The 26906-nt window shown below is 45.8% G+C and overlaps 3 protein-coding genes across 13 annotated transcripts in view; 1 reads left to right on the top strand and 2 right to left on the bottom strand.

Moving 5' to 3' along the window:
- Positions 1-183: 183 nt before the first annotated feature.
- On the bottom strand, positions 184-15347 carry thoc5 (THO complex 5). 2 transcript variants are annotated; one of them, NM_001292932.1, is given in 20 exon segments: positions 197-437; positions 822-1012; positions 2126-2241; positions 2368-2455; positions 3246-3349; positions 4295-4409; positions 4698-4794; positions 4943-5044; positions 5693-5801; positions 6279-6378; positions 6842-6885; positions 7468-7545; positions 10217-10349; positions 11039-11153; positions 11483-11629; positions 11769-11854; positions 11857-11865; positions 12917-13030; positions 13256-13399; positions 15137-15321. In NM_001292932.1, coding segments are annotated over 20 exon segments (2067 nt in total). In that variant the 5' UTR covers positions 15248-15321; the 3' UTR covers positions 197-373.
- Positions 15321-22711, top strand: LOC103184399 (acyl-CoA dehydrogenase family member 11). Its single transcript, XM_042337350.1, has 12 exons — positions 15321-15326; positions 15866-15983; positions 16392-16534; positions 17134-17283; positions 17972-18066; positions 18676-18775; positions 19377-19517; positions 19862-19954; positions 20383-20490; positions 20591-20762; positions 21158-21224; positions 21784-22711. Exons 1-12 carry the CDS (start codon positions 15321-15323, stop codon positions 21902-21904), a joined length of 1314 nt encoding a protein of 437 aa, XP_042193284.1. The 3' UTR covers positions 21905-22711.
- mtmr3 (myotubularin related protein 3) overlaps positions 22701-26906 on the bottom strand; it is a 44676-nt gene continuing 40470 nt past the window's right edge. For 9 of the 10 annotated variants that reach the window (XM_042337166.1, XM_042337167.1, XM_042337170.1 and 6 more), the window contains one exon: positions 22701-24945. In XM_042337166.1, the coding sequence (XP_042193100.1) occupies positions 24774-24945 (172 nt within the window). In that variant the 3' untranslated portion in view covers positions 22701-24773. The remainder of the gene's footprint in view (positions 24946-26906) is intronic. The other variant, XM_042337172.1, reaches the window with a different exon arrangement.

Raw genomic sequence — 26906 nt, 5'->3', positions numbered from 1 at the left:
GAACTCGTTTTAATTCGATCTTGAAAGAGTGAGAACCCAAGTGGACTGAGATTCAAAAGCAAATACCTTATTACGTCTCAAGAATATATTGTAAAATGGAGTGACTATATTTTACGCACAGCTCCTGTTAAAAAAAAGAACCTGCAAACATGCTCCAACCACCTCAGAAACAACATCAAATCTTACATAAAATTATGGCAACATCAAGTTTATTTTCCTAGTTTTCTTTTTTTAAAAAAACACAGAACCGCTATGTTGTTGTACATAATTTGTTTTCCGAGGTCCAATTTCCACTTGTTACGAAACGTCCAAAATCAGGATAATGGGCTGAGCTCGGTCACTGGGTGTCACAGCGACAGTGCAATGGGTCCATTCACCGATGTGTGAAGAATCCTTGTGGGTGATTGTATTTGAAAGGTTTGATTCGATTCGGACCCCTACAAAGAGAAAGAGAGAAAAAGAGGAAACCAAAGACTTATCAAGTTTGCTCTTTGGTTGCACATACACAGGGCACACGTACACACATCTTAAAAATTTACAGCTCATCTGAGCTCTCTGAACCCAGGAATCAGTATAATAATAATAATAATCTCTGCGTTTGATATCGTGCCTTTTCACGTCGTTGAGACGTCTCAAAGCGCTTCACAGGATATATTGGAAAGTGGATTGATTGTGTATTTTGTGTGGGCGAAACGCAGCGGCCAATTGCTCGCAGCTGTAACCCACAAACACAGCAATGTCCCCATAGAAATACAAAGTGGATTGAGTGACACAAATTTTGTTTTGGGGGGGGAGGGAGGGATTATTACTCTGATACTTGCCTAACAAGACGCATACACATCTTCTCCCGCGGGAATTCCATGGGCCCCTCAACGCTGTTATCGTGAGTCTCTGTCTCCAGGTAGACGTCCAGACACATGCACAAACGCTGGATCTGGTTAGTGAGCAGCTGGTGACCTGGTTTAGGATCCAACAACTCCCTGAAGTAGACATTCACCTCACTTTCTATAGCCTGTAAAAGGAGAGAGCAATTTAGCACTGAAGATTGTGATTGATCTCTTGACTTTTAATAATAATAATCCTCGCATCTGATATAGCGCCTTATCACGTCTTTATTTTGTTGTATTTTTGAAAGTATCATTACCCCCTGAAAAGCAATCCACCAATCGACTAACCACCACACTTCACAAGAATATACTGTAAAGTGGATTGACTGTGCATTTTGTGTGGGTGAAATTGCACACAAAACAGCAGTGTCCCACAAACAGTCATGGTTTGAGTAACCAAAGTTTTTTTTNAGATTGATTATAATTGAATATTATCACTATCTGCAAATCTAACGCAACTCATCACTTCTCTCAGTCCAACTCCTATCTTCTGCCCTCCGCTACTGTGGGCTAATTTCGATCTCTGCACCATGCAAAAACTGACGACCCATAATAGTCATTCATCAGCTCCACGGAAACAAGCAGTCAGCGCCTCCTCAATGCTGATGCAGCATTAGCACTTCAGGAAACTGTTCTGTCTGCAGAAACAACTCGCGCTGCACCAAATCCTCCCCCTACGGCTTGCCGTTTATTTTCACGAGTGCGGGATGAAACAGCGCAGGCCAAGGGCACTTAGGAACAACAAACAACATCCTGCATTTATATAGTGCCGCTCATGCAGGGTAACGTCCCAGAGCGCTTAACTTAGGAAATGCTAGACGAATAAAGACTCAAGGTCCATCCAGTTCGCCTTCTACCCTCCTGGCAGTTGCATGCTGCAATAATGGAGATGTTGGTCGCAATTAATTCTGTATAGATTAGTCTGTAACAGAGTGGAAAGCTTTGTGAAACTGAGAACTAAAGTTGCCTGGTATTTCCAAGCCAAACTACACTTACCATACGTCACGTCTCAAATTACTCAGGTACTGTATCCCTCCCAAAATATTATTTTCTAAAATAAATCTATTTCATTTGTATTTGAATGAATCTTCTCAGTAAAATCGTCTGGATTCACTTCTCTACAGTAAAGGAGGCAAGCTTCAGTCTGAGCTCCATCCCCTGCCTCATCTCCAGGGGTCAAGTGCAAACACCTATTGTGAAGATCACAAGTCGTTGGAACATCGTGAAGTAACAGCTACCTTTAGATTGTCATCGTTGCGACTCGTCTTCTCTCCCTTCCAGTTGAGACAGATGCTGAAGATGGGAGGGACAGTAGAATAACCAGGATTCACTCCTATAGCCACGTGGAGCTTGGCTGAGAACACGAGAAAGGACGTTTCAATCGCGCGAATGAAGGGAGAATCAAATCGAAGGGAGAATCAAATCAAAGACACAATCAGTTTTGAACACATTTCCAAAGGAGAAAACGATGGCGCCATACCCGTTCCTCTCTCGATCAAGGCTGAAAAGAACAGGTCCGTCTCCTGGGCCATGTCGGCATCAATGACGTGCTTGGTGTACGGCAGTGCCTGACACAGAATTCAGAGGTTATACCTTCAGCTTTGGAGCTCAAACCAAATCCTTCACAATAAACCAACACACACTTAACTTAACCAAGAACAACACAGGAGAAAAAGGAAGCCCTACAGCCTGCCTTGCCATTAGTAAATCAAGACAGAACTTTTAGTTTCAATTCCCTGATTCTCCGACCACCTACAAACCCCACCCACAGATTTGTCTAAATAGTTAAATGAAAGCTTGAGGGGTAACAACAACGACTTGTATGTATACAGCACCCCTCAAGTGGGGCAGGGTCTCGGAGCGCTTAACAGTGACGGAGCCTGACTCTGAGCCGGTGGGGGGTAGTGGGGAGAGGAGAGGAGGTAACCCTAAGCACGGTGGAAGGGGAAGGTCTTCTAAAAGTGGGGAAGCAGAGGGCAAGGTGGGAGGTTGGGGGGAAGAGATTATTTGGATAATTGTTGGTAACAACAATTAATGGACCGAGTTGCGCAAATGTGACTGTGGAGCAAGATTGTAAGCTTTGGTTAAATAAAAATGAAATTGCTGCTAAGATTATTGCCTCAAAATTGTACTTTGTTTGCTCCGATAAAGGCTGCGATAAAGCTGAGCTGCAGGAAGATTCTGCAATGCAGCAGGTTTTTTTTAAGCTGTTTTTTCTGCATCTCTTAGTCAGGTAGTTAATAGCCCAGAGAGACCTGCGCTTCTGGCTCGAGCTGCGAACGTGTGTGTATGTCTGTGTCTAAAGGCCAAGAAAAGGAAGCAATGCAGTGGATCGCTTTAAATGCCGACAGTACATACCGCATAGTCTTCATATGTAATAGCACTCCATCTGATGAGTCGTGACAGGATCTTGGTTGGGAAAAGGTGCTGACATTCGCTGCATACTGGCACTATACTGTGTTCTGCAAATGAGCAAAACCTTAATCAGAATCGTTAATATCCAACACTCTCAAGTCCACAGTAAATTTAACAACAGATAAAACCTGGAAGCAGAATTTTCTTTTCAGAAACAAATTCACTCAGTTAAAAAAGCAATTGCTATTCATTTGGTTGAATTATTTGGTTCTTAAGACAGATGAGTTATGAGGAATAAAAATAATCCTTGCGTTTGATACAGCGCTTTATCACGTCATTGAGATGTCTCAAAGCGCTTCACAGGATATACTGTAAAGTGGAGTGACTGTGGGTGAAACGTGGCAGCCAATTAAATGGATCTTCTTCATCCTAGCCTCCCATGTGATCCAGTAAAACAGAGTCAATACATTTCAGGGGGATTAACACTCAATACATAACAACTGAACTTCAGGCAGACAGGAATAATATTTTTTTNAGCCAGCAGTCAGCTCCCTCCATCAGTCTCACCCTCACTATCAATCTCTACCCCTCCATCTCGCCCTCTTTCAATCAGTCTCTACTTCTCCGTCTCTCTCTCTCTCTGTTCTGTCTGTGGAGGAATAGATAGGATTCTATTGCCCTCTCCTGCCCTCTCTCACTCACCTGCAGATCTGGAAATCTAATTGCCAACTGTCGAGCAGGATTTGCTACATCATCAGAAGCAGCTTAGAAAGTCTCAGTGGACAAGGGATTTGCGAATGGAACGAGAGTCACCTTCTGCTATTAACCTCTCTCTGCCTTGCCTATCCCCTCCTCCCCCCCCAGATGGAAGGGTAGCAAGACTCCCAATGTGCCAAAGATTTGCAATGGCTACTCAAGACATCCCAGAGCGCTTGACAGTTACGGAGCACGACGACCAGCCGGGGGGAGGGGGAGGTGACTGCAGGCACGGTCGAAGAGGCAGGTCTTCAGGTGCAACCTGAAGATGTGGCAGGAGAGGGTAAGGCACTCACCAAGTGACGCAAACTGCTTCTGCAGTGACAGCCGAGACTGCAGTCTGACCCTCAGCAGCTTCACCGTCGTCTCCATGTGACTGGCACTCACTGAGTTGTCGGCGGTTACCAACTCCTGCTCGGGAAGGGGGAAAGGTAGAGGGGAATGTTTAATAATAATAATCCTTGCATTTCAGCCTTTCTGTCCCCACCATTTGGAACTCCATCCTACGTTCCCTTCCGCTCCCCCTCTTTCGAGACACGTCTTAAGACCCTCATCTTTGACCGTGCCATCGGTCAGCCTCCACCGCTTCTGATCCTAACCCTCAGCTCGGGTACAAATACTTGACTGTCCAGCGCCTTGGGACATGCTCCCGACGCAAAAGGACGCTGTGTAAATGCAATTTGTTGCCCTCATTGTTACCTGCGGCTGGTCTTTAGGGAAATGCAATCCTCCCAGCTTTTGGACCCAAATATACGGGTGTCCCATCTCCCCTATGTAGTCACGGAAAGTCACGATTCTGGAGACGAACAAAAAGCCTTTTGAGATCAATTGTGGCGCCATCCAAACCCCTGTTCAAGGCGTCGGGACAAGTTTCACTGTAAATTGTTTCACTGAGCTGATACTGTACGAGTAAGGGAGAGTAACAGACACCAAAAAGTACTTACGCAACCGTGTCAAACTGATAGCGATTGGCAGGGTTCGGAGTTTTCTTGCCGTGGTCTCCGGGGTAGAGACAGCTCAGCAGCGAGGCTGGAGACAGCAGATCTCTGGGTTTACAAAGAAGGAACACATTGTATCGCTCGCAATGTAAGAACCCGCAAACCTGCCCTTGCTTCGATCTCCGCATGGCAAGGCTTTTGACCACGACGTCTTAACATGCTCACCAAAACCACCGCAACTAGTTGGTCTTTGACTGGAATTGGGCTCAGCCACTGCGCTTGGAAAAGTAATGGTGACGTTTGCCCCAAAGCGCTCGGAATCGAGCCAGCTGCGTGCAACAAGCCACCACGCAAGGGTTCCACTGAGCCACCCAGACCAGGTAGGCTTGACACCCATGGCGTAACTCACACAGCCAGGCTCTGCCGTGGTTCAATGCCTTAAAAAGCAGGCGTCCCTGACCGTCATAGGAATGTACGAGACAGGATAAAAGATCAATGAAAGGAATAACCTTCAAAAGACTGTGATTTATAGGCATCTCGACAACTGTTCAGCAGATTCCCCGGGACTCTGACATAAAGTACTGAGAATCAAAGAAGCTGTTGCAACCCCCTCCCCTTCCAACCCCTCCCCACAATATTATTCGTGACCAGCCCCCTAATGCCTTTCTCTGCAGCTGCTTGATATCCCCAACCCCACGTGGGATAAGATTTCACCGGGTGGATGGTGATCTGGTTGCCCCCCCCTCCAGCCCGTACCCCGCACTGATGGCTGTGCACATCTCGGTGGCAGTAGTCACTTTTGTCTTGACGGTCATGATGTTGAGTTTCATCAGGTAGTAGAAATACAGATGAAGCATGCTCCCATCTGCCAAAAGAGAAAGTGAAAGCAGTTACATACAAACCCTTGTAAATAATAATAATCCTTCCATTTGGTACAGCGCCTCACCACGTCATTGAGACATCTCAAAGCACTTCACAGAATATATTGTTAAGTGGATTGACTGTGTATTCTGTGGGCAGCCAATTGTGCAGAGCAATGTCCCACAAACAGCAATGGCATTGAACGGTGTATGCCCAGTCGGTTTGCAGCAAAGGTGCATGTCACTTGATCTGATTTGCACGGCATTCTGTTGCGGGCGCAAGAAAACATTCCAAAACACAAACACAGCGAAAGTATTGAGGAGATTATACAGTGTGCAAAGCACGCCATGATACCTCGCTTTGTCACTTTGTCGCACCGAGTGCTTCACGCAGTTTCTCTGTGAAGTCCAGTAACATTAGTTGTAGGCCACTGGTTCATTCCCACTGTGAATACCGGGCATTAATGTTGCTGAGTTTTTACCTTTGTATTTCAGATCCAAAGTGACCGACAAGGGATGTCTCTTCAGCATTTCTCGGCGTTTATCGTCCAACTGCAGGCCCAGAGTCGGGCGACGGCGTTTCTGGAAAGCAGGTCAAGAGTTTAGTTGACAAAGAGGAAAAAAAGAGGGGAAAACAAAAATAAAGGACTGGCACGTGGCTGCCGCAGTGGCTCAGGAAATCGCCACACAGAACATACCATAAAGTGTATTGACTATATTTTTTGGGCGAAACACGGCAGCCAATTGTGCGCAGCAGTGTCCCACAAACAGTTGTGGATTGAGTGGCCGAATTATTTTTTTTTTGAAGTGATCATTACCCCTGGAAAGCGATCTGCCAATCGACTAACAACCGGGTTCCAATTTAATGCTAGGTAAACAGAGGGAGGAGGTGTGTGGAGTAAGGAAACTTGCCTAAGGTTTCGCCCCGCCTGGGAATCGAACCCATGTCCTCTAATATCTAACCAATACACAACAAGACTCCCAAGAGATTCCAAATCTTTTTATGGCCCGGAAAAATGCAGTGTAAAAAAATGCTGGCACTTACAGTTGTGGCCTGCTCCTCTTCTGCTTCGGAGTCACTTTCGTCCTCTGTAATTAAACAAAGAGAGAAAAAAATAACCCAAGAGCAGGAAAGGTCTCAGAGAAAAAAACATCATTAAAATGTAATTAACACAGAAAAACTCAGTTCCATTTCCGTCTCTCTCCAGATGTCTCCACTTACAACTTTCTCCACCTACATACAAGCTCCTGTTAACTTTCCTACACAGTCTAGCTAGGGACCTATCCTGTTTACCTAATTCCGGAAAGTATTTGGTGCAGTTTGGCCAGAGCCAAGGCTTGGGGCAAGCTATACTCATAGCTTAACCCCACTATAAAAGGCAGCTGGTCAGCGCTTCTGGGTCATCAGGTCACCAAAAACATCATTTCCTGCAGATCATCAACCATGTTACTTACACAACCGGCTTCAAAATACCTGCAAGACTTTAGTGTAAAACACCAAAGAATTTTGAACACAGTCCATCTGGTATTTGCTAACCACCTACTGAAGTGCTTAGGTTTTAGCTGGCTAAACTCCAGCAATATCCCAATGCTAGGGTCCCCAAGCTTGGTTCCTATCAACTCGCAATCTCCTCTCCTACCCCACCCATCCCCAAAAACATCCAGACTTACCCTGGGAATCATCTGGTGGTCTGGCAAGTGCCTTGGCTTCTTCCACGTCCCCTTCGATAGCTACCACCAGGTTCTTATCTAACAAGAAGCATGGAACAGATTAAACGGAGCTCTACCTGCACAAGTTAAGATCGATATTGGAAATAATACTAATACTTGCATTTGATATATCGTCGTCGAGATGCTCAAAGTGCTTTACAGAATATACAGTGAAGTGGAGTGACTGTGTATTTTGTGGGCGAAACGTGGCAGCCGGTTCTGCACAGCAGGGTCCCACAAACAGCCGTGGAGCGAGTGAGCAATTTTATTTTCGGGGGGAAGATTATTCGCCAGTAATAGCGAGAGCAAGAAACTCCCTTCTCATTTTTCGAATAGCGCAGCGAGACCTTTAACATCCATCTGAACAGGCAGATGAGACCTTGGTTTAACGTCTCATCCGAAGGACGGATGGATGTGGTTTAACGGTGGAAACACAGACACAGAGAGGCGATTCATGGGAGGAGACATAGAGAAGCAAAGAGCCCTCCAAGGACATACAAGAAAAAGACGCAACAATCCATTAGGAAGGCTGGCTGAGATGAAGGCTAAGTGATTCAGAAGGCTGCCTGCACTGAAGGAATTTGATGGATGGAGAACAGCAGGCAGTGTTGGGCAATGATCTCATCCCAGTAATTCGTTTTTTTAGCAAACACAATTACTCTGAGAACCATTAACCTTTTGCTTCTCAGTAACTTGTTCCCAAACAACATACCGCAGTGACACAAAGACGTGGGCTTGGTGTGGGGAGGTGGGGGAGGGAAATGAGACAATTCTTTAGCAATTCTGCAGACTCAATTCTGGCCACGTGCCTCAGACGTGGTATATCATGGTAGACACCAACATCGACCTTGGCGTTCTGCCTCCACTTACTGTAATGGGCCTGTTGGCTCACACACTGCAGATGGCAATTACTTCAATAAACATTTAGCTCTGTATGCGGCAAAGCATTTTGTTAAACGCAGGACTTGGTAAAAAAAAAAGGGCAATGTTTTGAGTTAACATCGTGACATTGGCCGTTGTGCGGAGTCTCATGGAGTTGAGGCCGGACGCTGGGAACAGGCAAGCTGTCACTTTAATAACCGAGCTGTTAGTTCAGGTACGGTGATCATCTGCATCACAGTGGCAATTGGGAATAAGCTTGTACCAGCACACCTTCTCGATGAATGATTCAAGAAAGCGATCCACCCATTGACTAACAACGGGGTTCTAACTTATCTAAGGTTTTGCCCTGCCTGGGAATCGAACCCGGGTCCTCTCGCTTGCGAGGCGAGTGCACTAACCACTACACTACAGGATTCCAACTGCCCATTACACTGTTTATAAAGCAATGCTTCCTTGGCGTTTGTCCTTCACAAGCAGCACTGCAGAGAGTGTGTTCGCTGCAGATCACAACGCCTGATCCATTTACCTCGAAGGAACAGAGGAAACACACCCCCCGCGCCCCCAAAATGGGACCATTGACAAAACTGCTCTTGAGCGACTGCCGATTGAGAAATGCTTTTTGATTTATGGAGCAATTTAATGGCGTCAACACGAAGCTATCTGCCATGTAAGGATTATTGGAGTCCTGTAGCTCAGTGGTTAGAGCACTCGCCTTGCAAGCGAGAGACCTGGGTTCAATTCCAGGCAGAGGGCGAAACCTTGGATTTCCTTACTCCACACAGAGCCTAATAATAATCTCCCCAAAACATAAAACAATAATAAATTGGTCATTTTCAATCCACGACTGTCTGTGGGACACTGCTGTGCGCAATTAGCTGCCACGTTTTGCCCACAAATATACAGTCAATTCACTTTACAGCATATTCTGTGAAGCGCTTTGAGACGTCTAGAAGATGTGAAAAGCGCTATATCAAATGCAAGGATTATTATTATTGTTATTATACCTTAGGAAAAATTGATTAGACGCATCACGCATTAACTGCCAAAAGATTTCTTAACACCTGTGTTTCAAAAAGTCTTTATGTGCGACACTGTACACGTGTGAGTCACAAAGCAGCACAGTTCTAAACGGTGAAAGTTTTACACCTTAACAAATGTACAAATCCTAATACTCACCCCGCCCATAGGGCTGGGAGGTCTTGTTCATCTGAGCTAATGGGGCATTCACCACCACAGCCAGAGGGGTGGTAAGGAGAGAGAGACAGAGAGAGAGAGAGAGAGGGAGAGAGGGAATGTGAAAGAGAGACATGTGTCAGTAATGGAGAGCAGTAACAAATCGGAAAGCACTTTAGTATTAAACAAAAGCATTGCGTGTCACAGACACACACACGCGCGAAACAACTGGGTTAAAAATTAAAGAGAAGTCAGGAGGCAGGAAATTTGCAAAGGGAATTTGGATCACGGAGAAATATTGACGAGGACATTGAGAGAATGGCCTGTAATTTTTCAACATAATTACTGAGAGATCCGAACAGGCCGATGGGATCTTGGGTTATGGTCTCATTGTAAAGGATGTCCCCACAACCCAGCCCTGTACTGAAGCGTTAGCTCGGATAACCAGGGTCACAAACGGTGGAAAAAAATACACACGGCAAAAGGTACAGCAGCCGATACTGAGCGCAAACTCTCAAACCACCCGGCAATTAAACCGGGGCTTTAACCAAAGTGAACTTCTGCCAGCGAGAACCAGGAATAAGTTTCTTATTACAAAAAAGTCATTGTCTTTAAGCGAGTAAACGCGACGCGGCCCCTTCAACACCTCACTTACCACACGCTTGCCTGTAGGCGTTGGCCTGAACGTACAGCACGTACAAGGGAGGGGGCAGGTGTCTGGCCACTTCGTACTGTTTGTGAGCTTGGTCGTACGGCATTGACAGGTACTCCTGCACCGGCAAGGAAGCCTGAGTGAAACAGTGAGAGACAATCAGAGCAGCTCGGGTGCTGGTCAGTACAGAACGCGCCCTTTGGTCAAGGCAGCAGAGCTCGATATCCACAACAACAACTTGCATTTACGTAGCGTCCCGCACGCAGGGAGTGTCTCTGAGCGCTTGAGAGCGGCGGAGCCTGACCCCGCAACAACAATGTGCAATTATCTCACGCCTTTCACTGAGACTAGAGCAAGCCTCAAGACAATGCAAACTTACACTTACACATCGGGTGAACATCACAAAGCGCTCCACGATCCGATCTGGGTGGGGGAGGGACGACCAAAAGCGTGGTCAAGGAGGCGCATCTTGAGACGGACCTCGAACGAGGCGAGGGAGGGAGGGAGGGAGGGAGGGAATGAGTCAGAGGAACGGTCTTGGGAGCGATTTACAGAGATGGTGCTGGACATTGAGCAGGGAAGATTGAGGGAGCGTGTACGTGGGAAGGCAACGACAGGCCCGGTTGAAGACAAGGGACAAGGAGATGGAGTGTGTGGGGTAGGGGTAGGAGGAGAGAGAATTAATTCCCACACTGGACCTGAGATGCGATGAGTTTCCATGACTGGTTGGGGTGGAAGCCATGTGGAAACCAGAGGGGAGGGCGCCCTCTCCTGGAAACTAGAGGTAAGAGAAGCCCGGCTGAGAAGATAAGATTCTCCGCAAACCTGCATGATGTTCGTGAGCCTCGGCTGGAGGCTGCTCAGATATTCCTTTTTGATGTCAATGTCCTTCAGGATTTTCTCCTTGCTGGTGAGCGACTCTTTATATTGTTCCGCCAACCTACGAACGATAAGCGGCGAAACAAATACACAGACTTAGTAAAACCAAAGAGTTTGGTCGCTCAATCCACAACCACCACCACCACCACCACCGCAACAGCTTGGATTTATAGAGCGCCCTCCACGCCGGATGGCGTCTCAGAGCGCTTAGGCTGTTTGTGAGACACCGCCCACAAAATACACAGTCAATCCACTTTACAATATATCCTGTGAAACGCCTTGAGGCGTCTCAACGACGTGTTGAGGTGCTGTATCAAACACAACAATTATTATTATTATTCGGGTAGATGAATGAATGAATGCATCATTGAGGCCAAATGAATGAATCACCTCTTTCTCTGTTCCAGCTCCCAATCCAGCCGGGCCAAGGTCTGCTGGTGAGGGTCATTCGTGGTGAAAGTCGGCTTACTGATCTCCAGAGGGGCACACTGGTAAAACTCCTCTACATTCACCAGGTCAATCTCTTCATGCTTGGATCTAAAGGCCGGGGGGGGAGGGGAAGAGGAGGGAAGAAAAGGGAGAGGACGAAAACAATGAGTAAACAAAGGAATATTATCCAGAAGGCAATTGATGGTGCAGCGTTTAGAGACGGAATATCTGACAGACGAGATCTTACTTGAACTCCAAGCACTTGGTGATCTCCTTCTGCAGGTGCATCACCTCGTACAGCAGGTTCTGCAGCTGGAGGTGAAGAGCGTCCACTTTTGTTTGGCCTGGAAGAGAAACATCTGGTTATATCAAAGATCTAGATGAGGACATCGAAGTTAATATACCTAAATTCACGGATGACACAAAACTAGGAGGAAGTGTCAACACAGAGGACGACATTAAAAAAATGCAGCGCGATAGGTAAGTTGATTGGGCAGGTAGGTGGCAGATGAAGTATAATGTAGGGAAGTGTGAAGTCATCCACCTCGGGAGCAAAAACAGTAGAGCAGATTGTTTTTTTTAGAAGGGGAGAGATTGGAATGTGTTAGCGTCCAGAGGGCCTCGGGTGTCCTTGTACACCAATCACAGAAAGTTAGTCTGCAGCTGCAGCAGCAATTAGGAAGGGGAACGGTATGTTAGCATTCATTATGAAAAGATTAGAGTATAAGAGTAGGGAAGTCTTGCTGCAACTGCATAGGGCTCTGGTGAGACCACACCTGGAATACTGTGTGCAGTTTTGGTCTCCTTATTTAAGGAAGGATGTACTTGCCTTGGAGGGGGTGCAGCGTAGATTTATTAGGTTAGTGCCAGGGATGAATTACGAGGACAGGCTGACCAATTTGGGCCTATATTCTCTAGAATATAGAAGAATTTGAGGGGATCTTATAGAAACCTATAAGACCATCAAAAGGCATGATAGAGTAGATAGTGGGAGATTGTTTCCCCTGGTTGGAGAAACTAAAACCAGGAGTCACAACCTTAAAATCAGAGGCCAGCCCTTTCGCACTGAGTTGAGGAAGAACTTCTTCACTCAAAGGGTGGTGAATGTATGGAACTCACTACCCCAAAGGGCTGTTGACGCTCAGCCCTTGAACATATTCAAGACTGAGATAGATAGATTTCTTATTGCAAAGAAAATTAAGTGATACGGGGATAAGGCAGGGTCAGTTATGAGCTGGAGTTAGATTAGAAGATCAGCCATGATTGAATGGCGGGGAGGCTCGAAGGACCGAATGGTCTATTCCTGCTCCTACATGTTATGAGGGTTTTCCCAAGCGCACATCTGACCTGCCCGTTTGCTCCCACACATCTGGCCATCGCTCTGATAATTTTTACCTCATGGGTTTGATCTCGACCCTTTTTTAGCCTGATGTGAGCCAAACGGTTTAACTTCTTCAAAGTCATGAAGTGAATGCAGCTCTGGATCCGCCGCTCATCGATCTCAGCCGACTGCGGGACGAGAAGAGGGGGTTAGAGAACACGGGTACGAGAGCCTGATATAGCGCGAGTCTGCTTATACCGCGCTTGGACAGCAATACGTGTTACACTTCTGGCTTCCGGTGCTGAATAGATAAAAGTTCCCAGTGAAGGAGCAATTCTCACTGCAGCAGCCAGAGCAACGTTAGGTTAAAAGAATTTTGACATTTTAATCTCAGAAACGAAAGCTTTGCTCACGGTGTCTTTGGCTCCTTTACTCTTCAGCTCGTGTATCTCAGCCATCAGTCTTTGAAGGTCGTCGCAGGTTTTCTTGTACAAATCGTAATCTTTCGCTGGGTCCCGCGTCTCCACCTCCCCTTCCTCAGTGTATGTTTTAGTCTCCTAGAAGAAGTACAACTTCCCTTTCAATACAATTCAAACCTCATTACACTGAATCTGCAGCATTGAGACGGGCCATTTGGCCCAACCTGTCCTTGCTGGTGTTTATGCTCCACGTGAGACTTCACCCCCTCCTAATGCCTGCTCCCAAGCCCTGCTTCCCCCCCGACCCCATATCACCCCCTATCCCCTTCTCTCTCGCGTATACTCGGGTCAGCCTGGCTCAGTGGTAGCGCTCTCGCCTCTGGATCAGAAAGTTGTGGGTTCAAGCCCCACGTCGGGAATTCGAATCGCAAAGTCGAAACTGGTACTCCAGTGCAGTTCTGGGGAGTGTGTTGGGTCATCGGAGCCGCCGTCCCTTTGGGTTCGATGTTAAACCAAGGCCCCGTCGTCTGCCGGTTTCAAGTGGATTTTAAAGATCGAAAAGATCGAAAAATCGCTCACTCCATGTGGGACGCTGCTGTGCACCATCGGCTGCCGCTGTCCCCCCGCGAAATACGCAGTGAGACTACTTTACGGAATAACCTACGAAGCACTTTCGAGATGTCTCGACGACGTCAAGCGCGAGGAATATAATATTAAGAGGAACTGAAAGACCAATTTTAGCGGGGAAACTCTTTGAAGCCATTGCGACATTACGAGGCGTGGATTTTTATCTAAAATAAAGAAGTAAATAAGCGGCCCCCACCCCCAGCCCCAGCGTGTCCCCAAACACTCAATGCGTTTACATCTAAAAAGGTCAGTAACTGTCATTAATAATAATGGTATCATCTAAAAGGGCAATAATTTTATTGTTATTAACAATATTATGATCTAAAAGGACAATAAATTTAAGGTAAAAATAAAGGAATAAAATGACTGGATTCTCTCTCACTGAGTCCGGTCCCGGCTCTCCTGCCTTTACTTTCAATCACCCCCCACTCTCCCCCCCCCCACAACCCCCCCCCCCACACCCCCCAACCTCCCCCCCACACCCCCAACCCCCCCCCCCACACACCCCCCACTCTCCCCCCACACACCCCCCACTCTCCCCCCCCCACACACCCCCACTCTCCCCCCCCACACACCCCCCCCCCCCCACTCTCCCCCCCCCACACCCCCCACTCTCCCCCCCACACCCCCCCACCTCCCCCCCCCCCACACACCCCCCACTCTCCCCCACACACACCCCCCACTCTCCCCCCACACACCCCCCACTCTCCCCCCCCCACACACCCCCACTCTCCCCCCACACACCCCCACTCCCCCCCACACCCCCCCACTCTCCCCCACACACACCCCCCACTCTCCCCCCCCCACCCCCCCCACTCTCCCCCCCACCCCCCCCCCACACACCCCCCACTCTCCCCCCCCCCCCACCTCCCCCCACTCTCCCCCCCCCACACCCCCCACTCTCCCCCCCCCCACACACCCCCCACTCTCCCCTCCCACACCCCCACTCTCCCCCTCCCACACCCCCCACCCCCCCCCACCCCCCCCCCCCCCACCCCTCCCCCCCCCACCCAAAAAAATAGAAATAATTGAAAAAAAGACATCGAATGAAACACAGTCACACACCACCAGTGGTGACTGACGGTTATTCTCCGCTCCGCGTCGCCGCTGATTTTGAAGCCACGTTTTTCCAGTGGTTCCCACCGCGACCTCAGCCCCGAGGCCTCATCCAGACCTCGGCCTCGAGTACCAACCACCGCCCGCTCCCCCTCCCCCTCCCCCTCTCCCCCTCCCCGCGGGGCCGCTGACCTGCTCGCCATCGCCCCGAAGCTTCTTGGCCTCTTTCTCCGCCCCCACCGCCGCTCCGCTGTCGCTCCGAATCACTTTGGTTTTCCTTTTCTTCGTCGACTCGCCGGACATTGCGCTTCGACCCGCGACCGACCGACCGACCGACCAACCGCCGGCAACTTCACCACCGCCAGCAGCGCCCGTTATGTCCGCCAGGCGGCGCTGTGACTCCCACTAGCGGTGTAGTTCCTCCCCCTGACCGCCAGGCGGCGCTGTGACTCCCACTAGCGGTGTAGTTCCTCCCCCTGACCGCCAGGCGGCGCTGTGACTCCCACTGGCGGTATAGTTCCTCCCCCTGACCGCCGGGCGGCGCTGTGACTCCCACTAGAGCTGTAGTTCCGCGCTCTGCCCACCAGGTGTCGCTGTGTCGCTACTGGCTCCCCCCCCCCACCCCGTGACGCGTGACGCTGCACTGCTCTGTGCACCAGGTCCACAAGAGTGGCTGAAGGTCTCAGGGTGATTAATCTCTCTTCTCATTCTGGAACAGTCTTCCTCTATCCCCCCGCTTGCTCCCTCCTTCCCCATCGTCAGGTCGTGCCTGAAGACCTTCCACTTCGACAGTGCCTACGGTCACCTCCCCTCTCCCTCCCCCCCAGCTTGACATCGTGCTCCGCCACTGTCAAGCGCTCTGGGGTGCTACCTTTGCGTGAGGCGTGCTGTATAAATGCAAGTTGTTGTTGTTGTTGCCAGTCACTCGGTGTTGCAGGCGTATTGGAGAAACCTTACGGTCACTTGACCTCGCGTGACCCTGAAAACTTCTGGACCTCAGGGCAGTGGATGACGGAACGTAAAGGAGGTTCTGATGTGGGTAGGTGCGGTGTCTCCCTTCCCTTCACGTCATGGGCAGAACTGGAGGGAGACGTTACATTATTCCTCACAGCAAAACTGCAAACCCCTGCACTGTACAGTATCTTGGGACGTCCTCCAGACGTGAAAGATGATTTATAAATAGGAACAGGGGTAGGCGTGTAGAGTGAGGTAACTCGCCAAGAAAGGTTTCGCCCGGCCTGGGAATCGAACCCCGTGAGGCGAGCGCACTACCTAACCACTACGCTACGGGATTCCATTCTTGTATAATCATTAAGCAACAACTTACAATTGCACACGTTTAATAATCAAAAGGGTCGACATTTCAAGTCTGTTTAAAAAAAAAACTGCACGGCTGTGTGTTACCACAACATGGTCCACAAACATGGTCTGTGTGGTTCCACTCCAGCTGGTGGTACTGAGACTGTTGCCAAACAACAGCCTGATGGAAGTTACAAACTATACGGCTTCAAATGGTTCACCTCGGCAACAGACTCCAACATGACACTAACGTTAGCCAGGATCATGGACGAACAGGGATCCACTTTGGAGGTAACAATAATAATCCTTTCATTTGATATAGCGCCTTATCACGTCAACGAGACATCTCAAAGAGGTAGTGCAAAGAGCAGCAAAATCACGAACCTTCAGAGTATTTTCCTACTTGGTCGTTTCCATTTTTTTTCCAATAATCCCTTCTCAAGAAAGAAATTTGGTACTCAATCCACGACTGTTTGTGGGACACTGCTATGAGCAATTCACAGGAAAAACATGTGCCCACAGACACGCACAAAAGCACACACGTACTATGGGGTCCTCAAGCCCTGGCTCCAGCCAACCTGTGCCTAATACTTTCCGGAATTAGGTAAGCAGGATGCACACTCCATTCGAACAATCTATCGCTCGAATTTCCATGCGTAGTTGGGACGAATGGAATTCTCAGTTTGGTTTGGAGACTCTTAAGTACGGTGATGGGTTTCCACGTGTGTCTGACACCCGGCTGATTAAAAACACGCACACAGACACACAGACACACACACAGATTGCAGTTTCCGAAGTGTACTCACCACGTTGACTGCAGAATTCAAAGAGCTGCCACAGTGCCAGGTGGATGAGAGGAACAAGCTTCTTAGGTTTGCTTTGGATTGCAGGGGACAAGAGGGCTGACGCTGTTCTACGTGGAGATGAGGGATGAGGACGGAAAGCTCAACCACATTGAGGTTCAGAGACTGAAGGACAAGCTGGGCACACGCCAAGTACCCACTGCAGAGCTCCTTCTGGATGGAGCCAAGGCATACAAGGTTGGTAACTTGGGATGTCCTCCTGATGTGAAAGGCGCTATACAAATGTAGGTTGTTGTTGTAACAGCTGGACAGACAATTTGGGTTGAAGTAGCCATTTTAAACACCTTTAATACTGAGATATTAAATAGGCCGTGGATAAATGCATCCTGAAATAACCGCTTTTATGCTGTTCGTCACCTCCCGCCTCGACTATTCAAATGCCCTCCTTGCAGGTCTTGCAGCTCCACCATCCACAAAATCCAGCCGATCCAAAACTCCTGTGTCCACATACTCGTCGAAAGGATCAATTTCAAGATCCTCTCATTCGTCTTAAAATCCCTTCATGCCCTGGCATCTCCCTACCTCTCCGACCTGCTTACTCCCCGCTCTACTAACCGCTGCCTGCGCTTGACTGGCTCTGGCCTCCTACATCAGAGGCTGCGCTTTCAGCTACTAGACCCTGAAACTCTCCCTCTATTCCTCCGCCTTGCCCCTACTTTCCCCATATTTAGATCGCGTTTGAAGACCTTCCTTTTTGACCGTGCTTATGTTCACCTCCCCTCTCCCCCCTCCTCGAGGTCGTGCTCTGCCACCGTCAAGCACTCTGGGACACTATATAAATGCAAGCCATTGTTGTTGATTAACTTAATCTGCTCTAAGCACTATACAGTCTGCCTGCAGTGTAGTGACTGTGGTGTCCCCGCAGGTGTCAGCAGAGGGCCGGGGAGTGGCCTCCATCGCCAACATGCTGACCATAACCCGGGTACACAACGTCATCGCAGCAGCTGGAGTTATGCGAAGGTAGGAACACCTATCTTAAGCAGAGTCGGGACTGGGAACCCATATGGTTGCTGTGCTCCGATCCAGTGCTGCAATGTTGGAGGCGCCGTCCCTCGGATGAGACATTAAAGCGAGTTTCCCGTCTTCCTGTTCAGGTGGACGTTTAAGGTCCCACGTCGCTATTCGAAAAGAGAAGGGAGTTTCTCTCTCTCCTGTGTCCTGGCCAACAATCTCCCCGAAATAAAATTGGTCATTCACTCTGTAGCTGTGTGTGGGACATTGCTGTGCACGAATTGGCTGCTGCATTTGACCACAAAACATATGTGGCTCCGCTTTACAGAATATCCTGCAAAGCGCTTTGGGACGTTCTCCCGATGTGAAAGACGCAAGTTCAGAAAGGCTGAAGACATTTTTCAAGCATGGACTATTGTTACTTTCAAACCCACCCCCTGTTGTTATGTTGAAGAGGGAAGGCAAAGATGTGTTATTGGGATCAGATAACATGAGCTATTAATTCTTCTAACCCACTATTAAAAGTGATTAGGAACAAATCTCAATTGATGTTGGAGCAGCAATTCACTGCAATACCTCCCAGCCGCTGATGTATTCCTCTCAATTTTGCCTACCTAGAATAATTAATCTGGGGAGAACATATGCCACTAAACGGTTTGTCTTTGGCAAGTTCGTCAAAGATCATCCTCTGCACGTCCAGACCATGGCAAGAATGGAGGTAAGCATCAAACCCAGAGAACCTGCAGACCTTTGTGTGTGGGTATGTGTGTGTGTGTGACTCATCGGTCACCCTTCTACCCCTACCCTCCCTGCCCTCCATCCCCTCCTGATCCAACCCCGGGCTCGGGTCCAAACCCTTGACTGTCCAGAGCCTTGGGATGTCCTCCCGACGTGAAAAGCGCTTTGTTGTTGTTGTCGTGGTCCAAGTGACGCCCCGATATAGCCAAAGTAGTCGTTTATAAAGGATCACTAAAGGGTCAGAGTACAGGTTTAGGCACCGGGATTAGGTCACCTGTTCATGTGTTTTGCATCTCTGGTCTATGCAGAAACATGTAGAAACATTAAAAGGTCAAAGAAAGAACTTACAACAAGGGGGATTGCCGATTTCATTTCCGCTCAGCAAACAATTGGCAAATAAACGGACCTTTTTTTCTCCTGAGACACCAGCATTTGTAAAGGGTATTTGTAAAGGATTAGGGCCAAAGTTGGGTCATTGGAGTTGACGTACAGTTCAACCATGATCTAGTAGAATGTCGGAACAGGCTCGAGGGGCTGAATGGCCTCCTCTTGTTCCTATGTGTGGTCTTCTCTGTTCACAGGTTGAGGCTCGTGGAGCTTTTCTGCTGCTGATGGAAGTGGCTCGTTTGCTGGGTCTTGAGGAAACCGCATTGGCTTCGGAGCAGGATCTGCACATCCTTCGTCTTCTCGCTCCGGTTGTAAAATTGTACACCGGCAAACAGGTACTGTATTGCTACCTTAATAAACCCTGCGTTATGAAGGGAGGGCTTTTTTCCCCCAACCACACGTAGCTCACAGTGATCTGAACTTCAACCACGTCTCAACACAAAAGGTTTCTCATGCTGCTTGCGATTGGCTGGCACGTTTGGTCACTCAATCGTCGAGATGTCTCAAAGCACTTCACAGGCTGCAAAGTGGTGCAACTGCATATTTCGTGGGCGAATGCAGCAGCCAGGTTTGCTCACAGCGACATCTCGCCAACAACCATGGAGCGAGTGACCGATTTTATTTTTGCGGGATCACAACATTTAAGTTTATATACCATAAACCTTGTGTTCTTTACTAGGCTGTTGCTGTGGTTTCCGAGGGGTTAGAATGCTTTGGTGGACAGGGTTACATCGAGGACACTGGACTCCCAGTGCTGCTGAGGGATGCCCAGGTAAGGAACACAAGTTAAATTCATTAAGGTGAGCTTTGAACTTTGGGCTTGCACACACTTGGAGCTGAGCATACGGACTATACTGTATAAGGAACCATTAATGCTTTCATATTGTAGTTGGAGTATCATTTCGCCCACAAAATATACAGTCAGTTCACTTTACACAGTGAAGCACTTTTGAGACTTGAGTGTCGAACACAGGATAAGGCACTATATCAATGATTATAAATGCTCGTCTGTGCAAGTTTGGCTTATACATTTTTTCTGAATACTGCCAGTCTTGTCTATTGCCAGCAACTCTCTGCTAGTGTAAGCAAGTTGAAAGTTTAAAGGAACTCTTCAATTACTTTCGGGATCAAAAGACTTTTGGGACAACTGATGAAAATTAAAGATCCATCCGTTTTGATGTTATTCACTTTATTCCTCAGGTCCTCAGCATCTGGGAAGGTACTACCAACGTTCTGGCTTTGGATGTGCTACGTTCTCTCGCCAAGAGTCAAGGGAAGGTTTTGGAGTTTTTTTCCTTGGATGTAAAAGTAAGTTGGAACGTATCCTGTGCAATTCATCCCTCTGCACATCACTCATGGCACTGCGTTGAAAGCCTACGTACTCTCGCATTTCACAATCCTTTTACAGGTTAAACTGCAAGCAGCCTCTAAAAACACCGAGTTGATCTCCTCAATAGAACGTGTAGAGAGCAGCCTCCACGCACACGAGCAGTTTGCACAGAAAGCCGCTGGGAGAGACGCTTCTTTCATGGAAGTGGCAGCCAGAGATTTTGCTTACGGCCTGGCGAGAATTTATGCAGGTAAGATATTAACATTAAATTGACGCCGGATTGCAAATCATCTAGTCTAATATACAAATGGAAATAGACTCCTGTATAGTCCGATTCACATTAAGCACGCTATGTAGGCTAGTGTCCGAATCACTTCTCTTTGCTTAAAGTAGGTATTAGCTACAGGCTCGTGTAACAGTTGAGACTTGTCTAACGCAGAAAATAATGCGCTGTGTTGGTTCACAAATAAAATTGAGTACTTATCTGACTATGACGAGGACATGAACCAATTCTTTAATTCCTTCACTTCAGTCCTGACAGATGTCCAGGAGAAAGCATTTTGACATCCTTTCAATCCTATTGTACCTTCTGTGTATTGCATTAGCTTTTTGAACATTAAATTGCTTTTGAACTTAACATTGCAGGCACTCTCCTCTTGGAACACGCTGCCTGGATAGGAGCTACTCCTATGGATGTCTATGCTGCTCAAAAGTAAGTTATAAATAAAACCTGTCAGTGATTTTCCTTATATACCGCAAGTTTCAATAGGAGCAAAAAAATTTTTTAAAATACAAAAAACTCCCCCACCCCCCCTCTCTAAATGGGAGCTTTACATTACAAGTTACATTTATATGGTGCCTTTCATTTAGTAGGATATCTCAGAGTGCTTTACAGGACTAGATAGGCTCCCAAGCTGGGCGTGGTATGAATGGTTCTTTGATAGGATAAACTCAACCTTGCCTTTAACAATGAGCACTTTGTTTTCTTTAAAACAAAACTTCCTGTGACTGTACATGATCCAATTGCCCTCTCCAATTGGACACTTACAAGTTTGAAACGCCTTAGTTTTCACTGCTACAGTGACGTACTGTGTTTGATAACTAGAAATCTTTTCTGTGAACTTGCCTTCACTGCAAATGAACATGGCTGTTAAACCAAAGCATGTGTTTCCGTGGATATAGTCGTACTTCATGATGGCGGCCAAGACGTCAATGCCAAACTGTGCACCACAAACGAGGATGAAATGTTAACAGTTTCTTCTCTTCTCCAGGTGGTGTGAACAGGATTTGTGCCCTATGCTCACTGCAGATAAACATGGCTGTTACACTGAATCACGCATCGCCATGGATTTAGCTTTGCTTTACGACAGAAGCCCAGATGTCAGTGCCTAACTCTGAAGGCTGCACTTAATACCACTTTGAAAGAAAACAAAATACTCTATATACAAAAGTGCCTGGTTAGCAAAAGATAATCAAAACTAATGTGTTAAATTCAGAAACAACAACTTGCATTTATATAGCGACTTTCATCTCCCAAAGCACTGGGATTTTTGTTAATGGTAAACAGTTACCGTTAATGGTAAACATCAATTACCGTAATGGGTAATCTTTATAACTCTTGATCATAACAAAGAAACTGGATTTGTTTCAATTGAAAACTAAAAAACGCGGCTAATTTAGTTTGAAGAAATGTACTGAACTTCAGTTTAAACTTAAAAAAAATCTTAAGCAAAAGAGGTCATTGACTGCTTTCTCTAAGCACTGAGAAGGAGGGATACAATGAAAAAGCACCACATTTCATCAAAAAATGTCGGAATTGGTGAATCTCAACAGAACTGTTATCCCTCTTCCAATCTCTCCCCCCCCCCATATGTTAACACGATTATTTACCCATGAATATTATGAAATTTACAAGAAACAGCCTAAGTTCTGTATTCAGATGCAAATGTTTTTAATTACAGTATAAACCTACATTTTTCCAACACTCACTTTTGACATAACACTTTTCAAGTCAAGAGGATGTCTTAAAGAGTTTCACAGGATTTTATTGTAAAGTGTAATGACCATCCGTGTGTCATTATGTAGTCAAACGCGGCAGCTGAGAGTGTGGTTGGTGAAGAGAAACATGACTGAGCTGAAAGGATTGTTAACCTGGGAACAGCAGATCAATAAAAAACAGACTCCCAAGTTTGAGATGAAACATATATGAAAATGACAAATTTATTTAGATTTAAATAAATCATTCTGAGGCTACAGAAAGAGTATATGCCATGAAAGCTTACAAACAGGTAAGCGCTACATTTTTCCAACACCCAGCTTTGTGGTATCGTTTCTTAAAAGCAATTAAAGTCTGGCTTTAAGTGCTACTTTATAAGTTCCACTTGAGTGTACAATCAGAAGTATGTACCATTACCATCGAGGGATAACAGTCATTTAACGAAGGATAAGAGAAAGAAAAAAAACAGGTCAGACTGTTCAAAAATAAGTTTAGCAGCATTTCAACTTTTTAGTTCCAAACCCCAGCGAATCAACACATTCAGCTTGCATGAGATCAAGCACCAAGGATGAAGTGTATTCTTAAATTCAAGTCAAACAACGTGAAAAAAAATTACAATATATATTTATTTGTTTAGTAAAATGTGGTAATATATTATCAACAAAGCAACTAAAGAAATGATAAAGTGCAGTCTCTCATATCAGGTTACCACTAACAAAAAAAAGCATTAAAAATAAATTGATTTTCTGCATGGATGGGCTGTCATTTCATATAGTACTATTTGGTGTGATGGGTTTACTCGTGTGCTTTAAAAATAGTTAGTCGCTTTAAAAATGCACAAATGATTCCAGAATAAATCAAAAGCACAGCAAAGGTAAAAATCCCCAGCCCCAATTTTACATTACAATAGGTAGAGCTGGGTTGGGTTATTTATGTTTGTTACAAACATCACTTTGCTTTATGGCCCTAAAATGGACCTTTAATGCACCTGGGAGGCAGAATATGCTCTCACAAGTGGTGGGGGAAGGCTCAGGGCGGTTTGGAAAGCAAATGGCTGATGCTAAAATGTCTGCAGTCCAAATTTTGCTGCAATGATTGTTCATTTGTCGAACAGTTTAAAATAAGTAGGGAGAAAGAGAAAAGCACACTTCATGGCTCATTCTTAAACACCCAATCACTAGGTTAAATTTCAAAGTCGGGGTGGGTGGGGAAAAGCACTTGGTGTTTCATTTTTAACCTGTATATTCAACCGGCCAAATATGATTAACCACTGTTCAACTATTACTAACAAAGTAACAAAATTGATAAGACAGTTAGCGTAAGCTTTATACAGATGTTGAAGTTTGAAGTTTCTTTAAAAACATCTACTTTTTTTTAAAAAAAACAAAACTTGGGAGAAATCTCACGCTGGGGGTGGGGGCAAGGAACACTCAAGTCATTTAGGAGAGAATGCTATGTGGCTAGCAACAGCATTTTGTCCTCTTTTATGAAGAGAAAAAAAGTGCTTAAATGAAAGAAACAAAATGACAAAAATCGTCAAAAATGCATTTACAACACAATCCCCTGCAACCCGTATCATACCAATTGGCACCTACAGCATCTAGAACTTCTGTCTCAGTTCTTGACCTCCTCTAACCTTCCTTCGCATTTCAGAATCATAGCAGTAAAAGGTTTATTCACCAGGCTCGAAAGAAACCCTGTTTCTAAGAGTAGACGACCAAAAAAAAACTTTTGAGCTCACATACATTGTGTAAACAAAGCTTAAAACATCTCATTCCTTCAATACCCATCAGTCCACAGTAAATTCAATTCGCTTCAACCATAGGGCATTTATAATACTTCTCTGTACATGCCAAACTCTTAATTTGTTTCATTAAAAAGGACGATAATTAACACTGATCTATATTTTAAGATTTTACAAATATTCAATTAAGCATTTAGAGGGAGTACTGTGCTGATGCAAATTGTCCAACAAAATCTGCTTACCGCTGCTGCAAGTCTAAGGCCTTTGGTTAATACAGTAATGTACTGTACTGCCCGCTCTGTTCCAATTGCCACAAGCCACCAGAAATAAAATTTCCAACTAGCTTTAAAGTTATCCCATTCAAATATGACTCCATCCACCACATCCTGATAGAACCTCCAAGCAATACTGTGCATCCAGTCCTGTCTCAAATGCACAGTAACCCAAAGTGCTTGGCTTCTGATGCATTTTTCTCTTAAGTGTGCGTGTTTGTGGGAGGAAAAAGGCATTGGTGCCCTATTTTAGTTTGAAGAAGCTGCAATGGGTTTGTCCAGTTCTATCTCCAACGTAGATCCATTGGGCTGAAGGCTGTTATGGCAGGACTTGCACACACGGCTAGGCTCAAACAGCTGCTGACTGGGCACTGGGATCTTCTGGTTGCAGCAATTTGAACAGAACACGTTCCCACAATTCCTTTAGGAAGACAAAAAGGAAAATGGAATTAACTATTTGGTTCAATCTTTTTAAAACACTATTTGTGGTAAACTTCAAAAAAGGATTCGTGCTCATCTTCCTAAATGTGGAGAAAAATGTTTAGCTAACAAACCATTAATGAAAGCACATGCTTTAAAGTTACTCAACACATTTGCATTCAAAGAAAGACAAATTAAAGGAAAACTATTTTAAGTCTGAAATTCTTTCCCGTTCTTTCCATCCTCCCAAGAGTGGTTTCAGAATGGCCCAAAAAGCCCTAATATGTATTACTTCTCTTTGGAGGATTCTGAAAATCTCAACGGTGAAGCCATTCCATGCAGCACAGCACAAAGTTCAATACTCTTCTTAACAGCCCTCTTAAAATGGAATTAAGCTTAAAAAAAATTACATTCATGTACTCTCCATTTTTGTGAGGTTTTACTTATTCTCCTGGCCTGGTCACACTTCACATTCACTTGATTAACCCACTGGATCACATTGAAAATGCCTTTTCTCCTTGCTGAGAAATAAAAGTAAATGGAACGACCAAGGAATTGATTCCTGTACAAGGGTCCCCTGTGTTAGCTTTACTGCCTGAAGGTGGTAGTGGTGCTTTGTGGAGGAAATCGGGAGCATGCAGTAATCTGTCAATAACTGCTAGGGCTTATAGAAACCATGTGGTGTAAATAAGTAAGCAATATCTTTCTAATCAAAGGAACAAGAAACAGACAGAAACATTCACAGCAATTAAATGGAGTAACAAATCAAGAGCAGTGAAAGGTGCAATTTCACCATTGGGGTTTGCATTCTCTCGACCTAAGGAGCAAACGTTTTATTCACAGCTAGAAAACATCATTTTGTTGCATTATACTGTAATTATGTACTGCTCTGATAAAAGTCTACACATACACAAGTATGAGTAATGAGGCATTATTTGTAAAACACCAAATAGAATTCATAGCCTGGATCAATAGCACTTGGCAAGACAAGGCCAATAACAATCACCATTAATAATGAAGTCGTTAAGTTCCCTCCTGAGATGTAATCCAGTTTACACTACAATATTGAAAAGAAAATTAGTGTAGATAATGTGGAAATGAGTGACATCCAAGCGCGAGGTAAAGTGCAACAGGAAGTAACATTCAGTATACTTAAATAGCAATTTTCCAATTTCACTTGAAACTGATCAATATTTTCCCCCATCACTTCAAGCTCTTCATCCCACAACTTCAATGAAGCAGTTTGATCAGTTTCTAAAACTTACACCGCCTCGAATGGAAAAAAAATTCTAAACTGAACATGAAATAACTTTGAAATTGAAATGTCCCGAATTTATTTTTTTGACGTTTTGTAGACAACTTAATCCTGTACTTCACCTTCTGGAAATCAGCAAGTCCAAATAAGGGGGAGAACTATGTGTTACAACATTCTGAAACAAATTGTGCTCACTCCAAGTTGCTCAAAGATGCAATACCATAGTTGGGAATATTTTGATTTTTTTTCAACAAAAAATGAGGTAAGTACATTACTTAAGCAGTCATTCACCAGTATAAACAGCATACTGATTTGGCCTGTAGGTGCCAGTTACACATCAAGACTTGTGGAGCCAAAACAGTGTAAAAATGCCGCTCCCTACAATGTTAGGCCATTTGGATCATTTTTAAATGATCAACATTATAAACGTTGCTGCTGCAAAGCACACCTTTACATTTTGTATATGAAGACTGACCCATACATTGCCTGATTTTTAAATGGACTAAAAACCCCATGCGCACAAAACACACACACATTCTGCAGCGATGTAAGAGAGCAGCGGAACTACAACGCTAGCTCGCGTAAAACACTATCAGCACTGAATCTACAGGTCACTGCATTCATGGCATAAAACAAAGGCAACAAAGACTGATTTGTTATTTGTTTGTGTTTCTATCACTTGGGGTCAGAGCAACGTCTCTCTTTGT

Source organism: Callorhinchus milii, unplaced genomic scaffold, assembly GCF_018977255.1.
Source record: "Callorhinchus milii isolate IMCB2004 unplaced genomic scaffold, IMCB_Cmil_1.0 Scaffold8, whole genome shotgun sequence".
Lineage (NCBI taxonomy): Eukaryota > Metazoa > Chordata > Chondrichthyes > Chimaeriformes > Callorhinchidae > Callorhinchus > Callorhinchus milii.
Note: the sequence above shows the minus strand (reverse complement) of the source record. Positions and strands in the feature narration are given on the sequence as shown.

Excerpts from the sequence above, each read along its gene's own strand:
- thoc5 (XM_042337136.1), bottom strand. The coding sequence starts at position 15,247 with ATGTCCGGCGAGTCGACGAAGAAAAGGAAAACCAAAGTGATTCGGAGC. Across the intron at positions 5,045-5,692 it reads TGCACAGCCATCAGTGCGGG|AGATCTGCTGTCTCCAGCCT; the intron begins GTACGGGCTGGA and ends TTGTAAACCCAG. Across the intron at positions 4,795-4,942 it reads TATCAGTTTGACACGGTTGC|AATCGTGACTTTCCGTGACT; the intron begins GTAAGTACTTTT and ends GTTCGTCTCCAG.
- LOC103184399 (XM_042337350.1), top strand. Across the intron at positions 15,984-16,391 it reads TAAAGGAGGTTCTGATGTGG|CTGGTGGTACTGAGACTGTT; the intron begins GTAGGTGCGGTG and ends GTTCCACTCCAG. Across the intron at positions 20,763-21,157 it reads CCTGGCGAGAATTTATGCAG|GCACTCTCCTCTTGGAACAC; the intron begins GTAAGATATTAA and ends TTAACATTGCAG.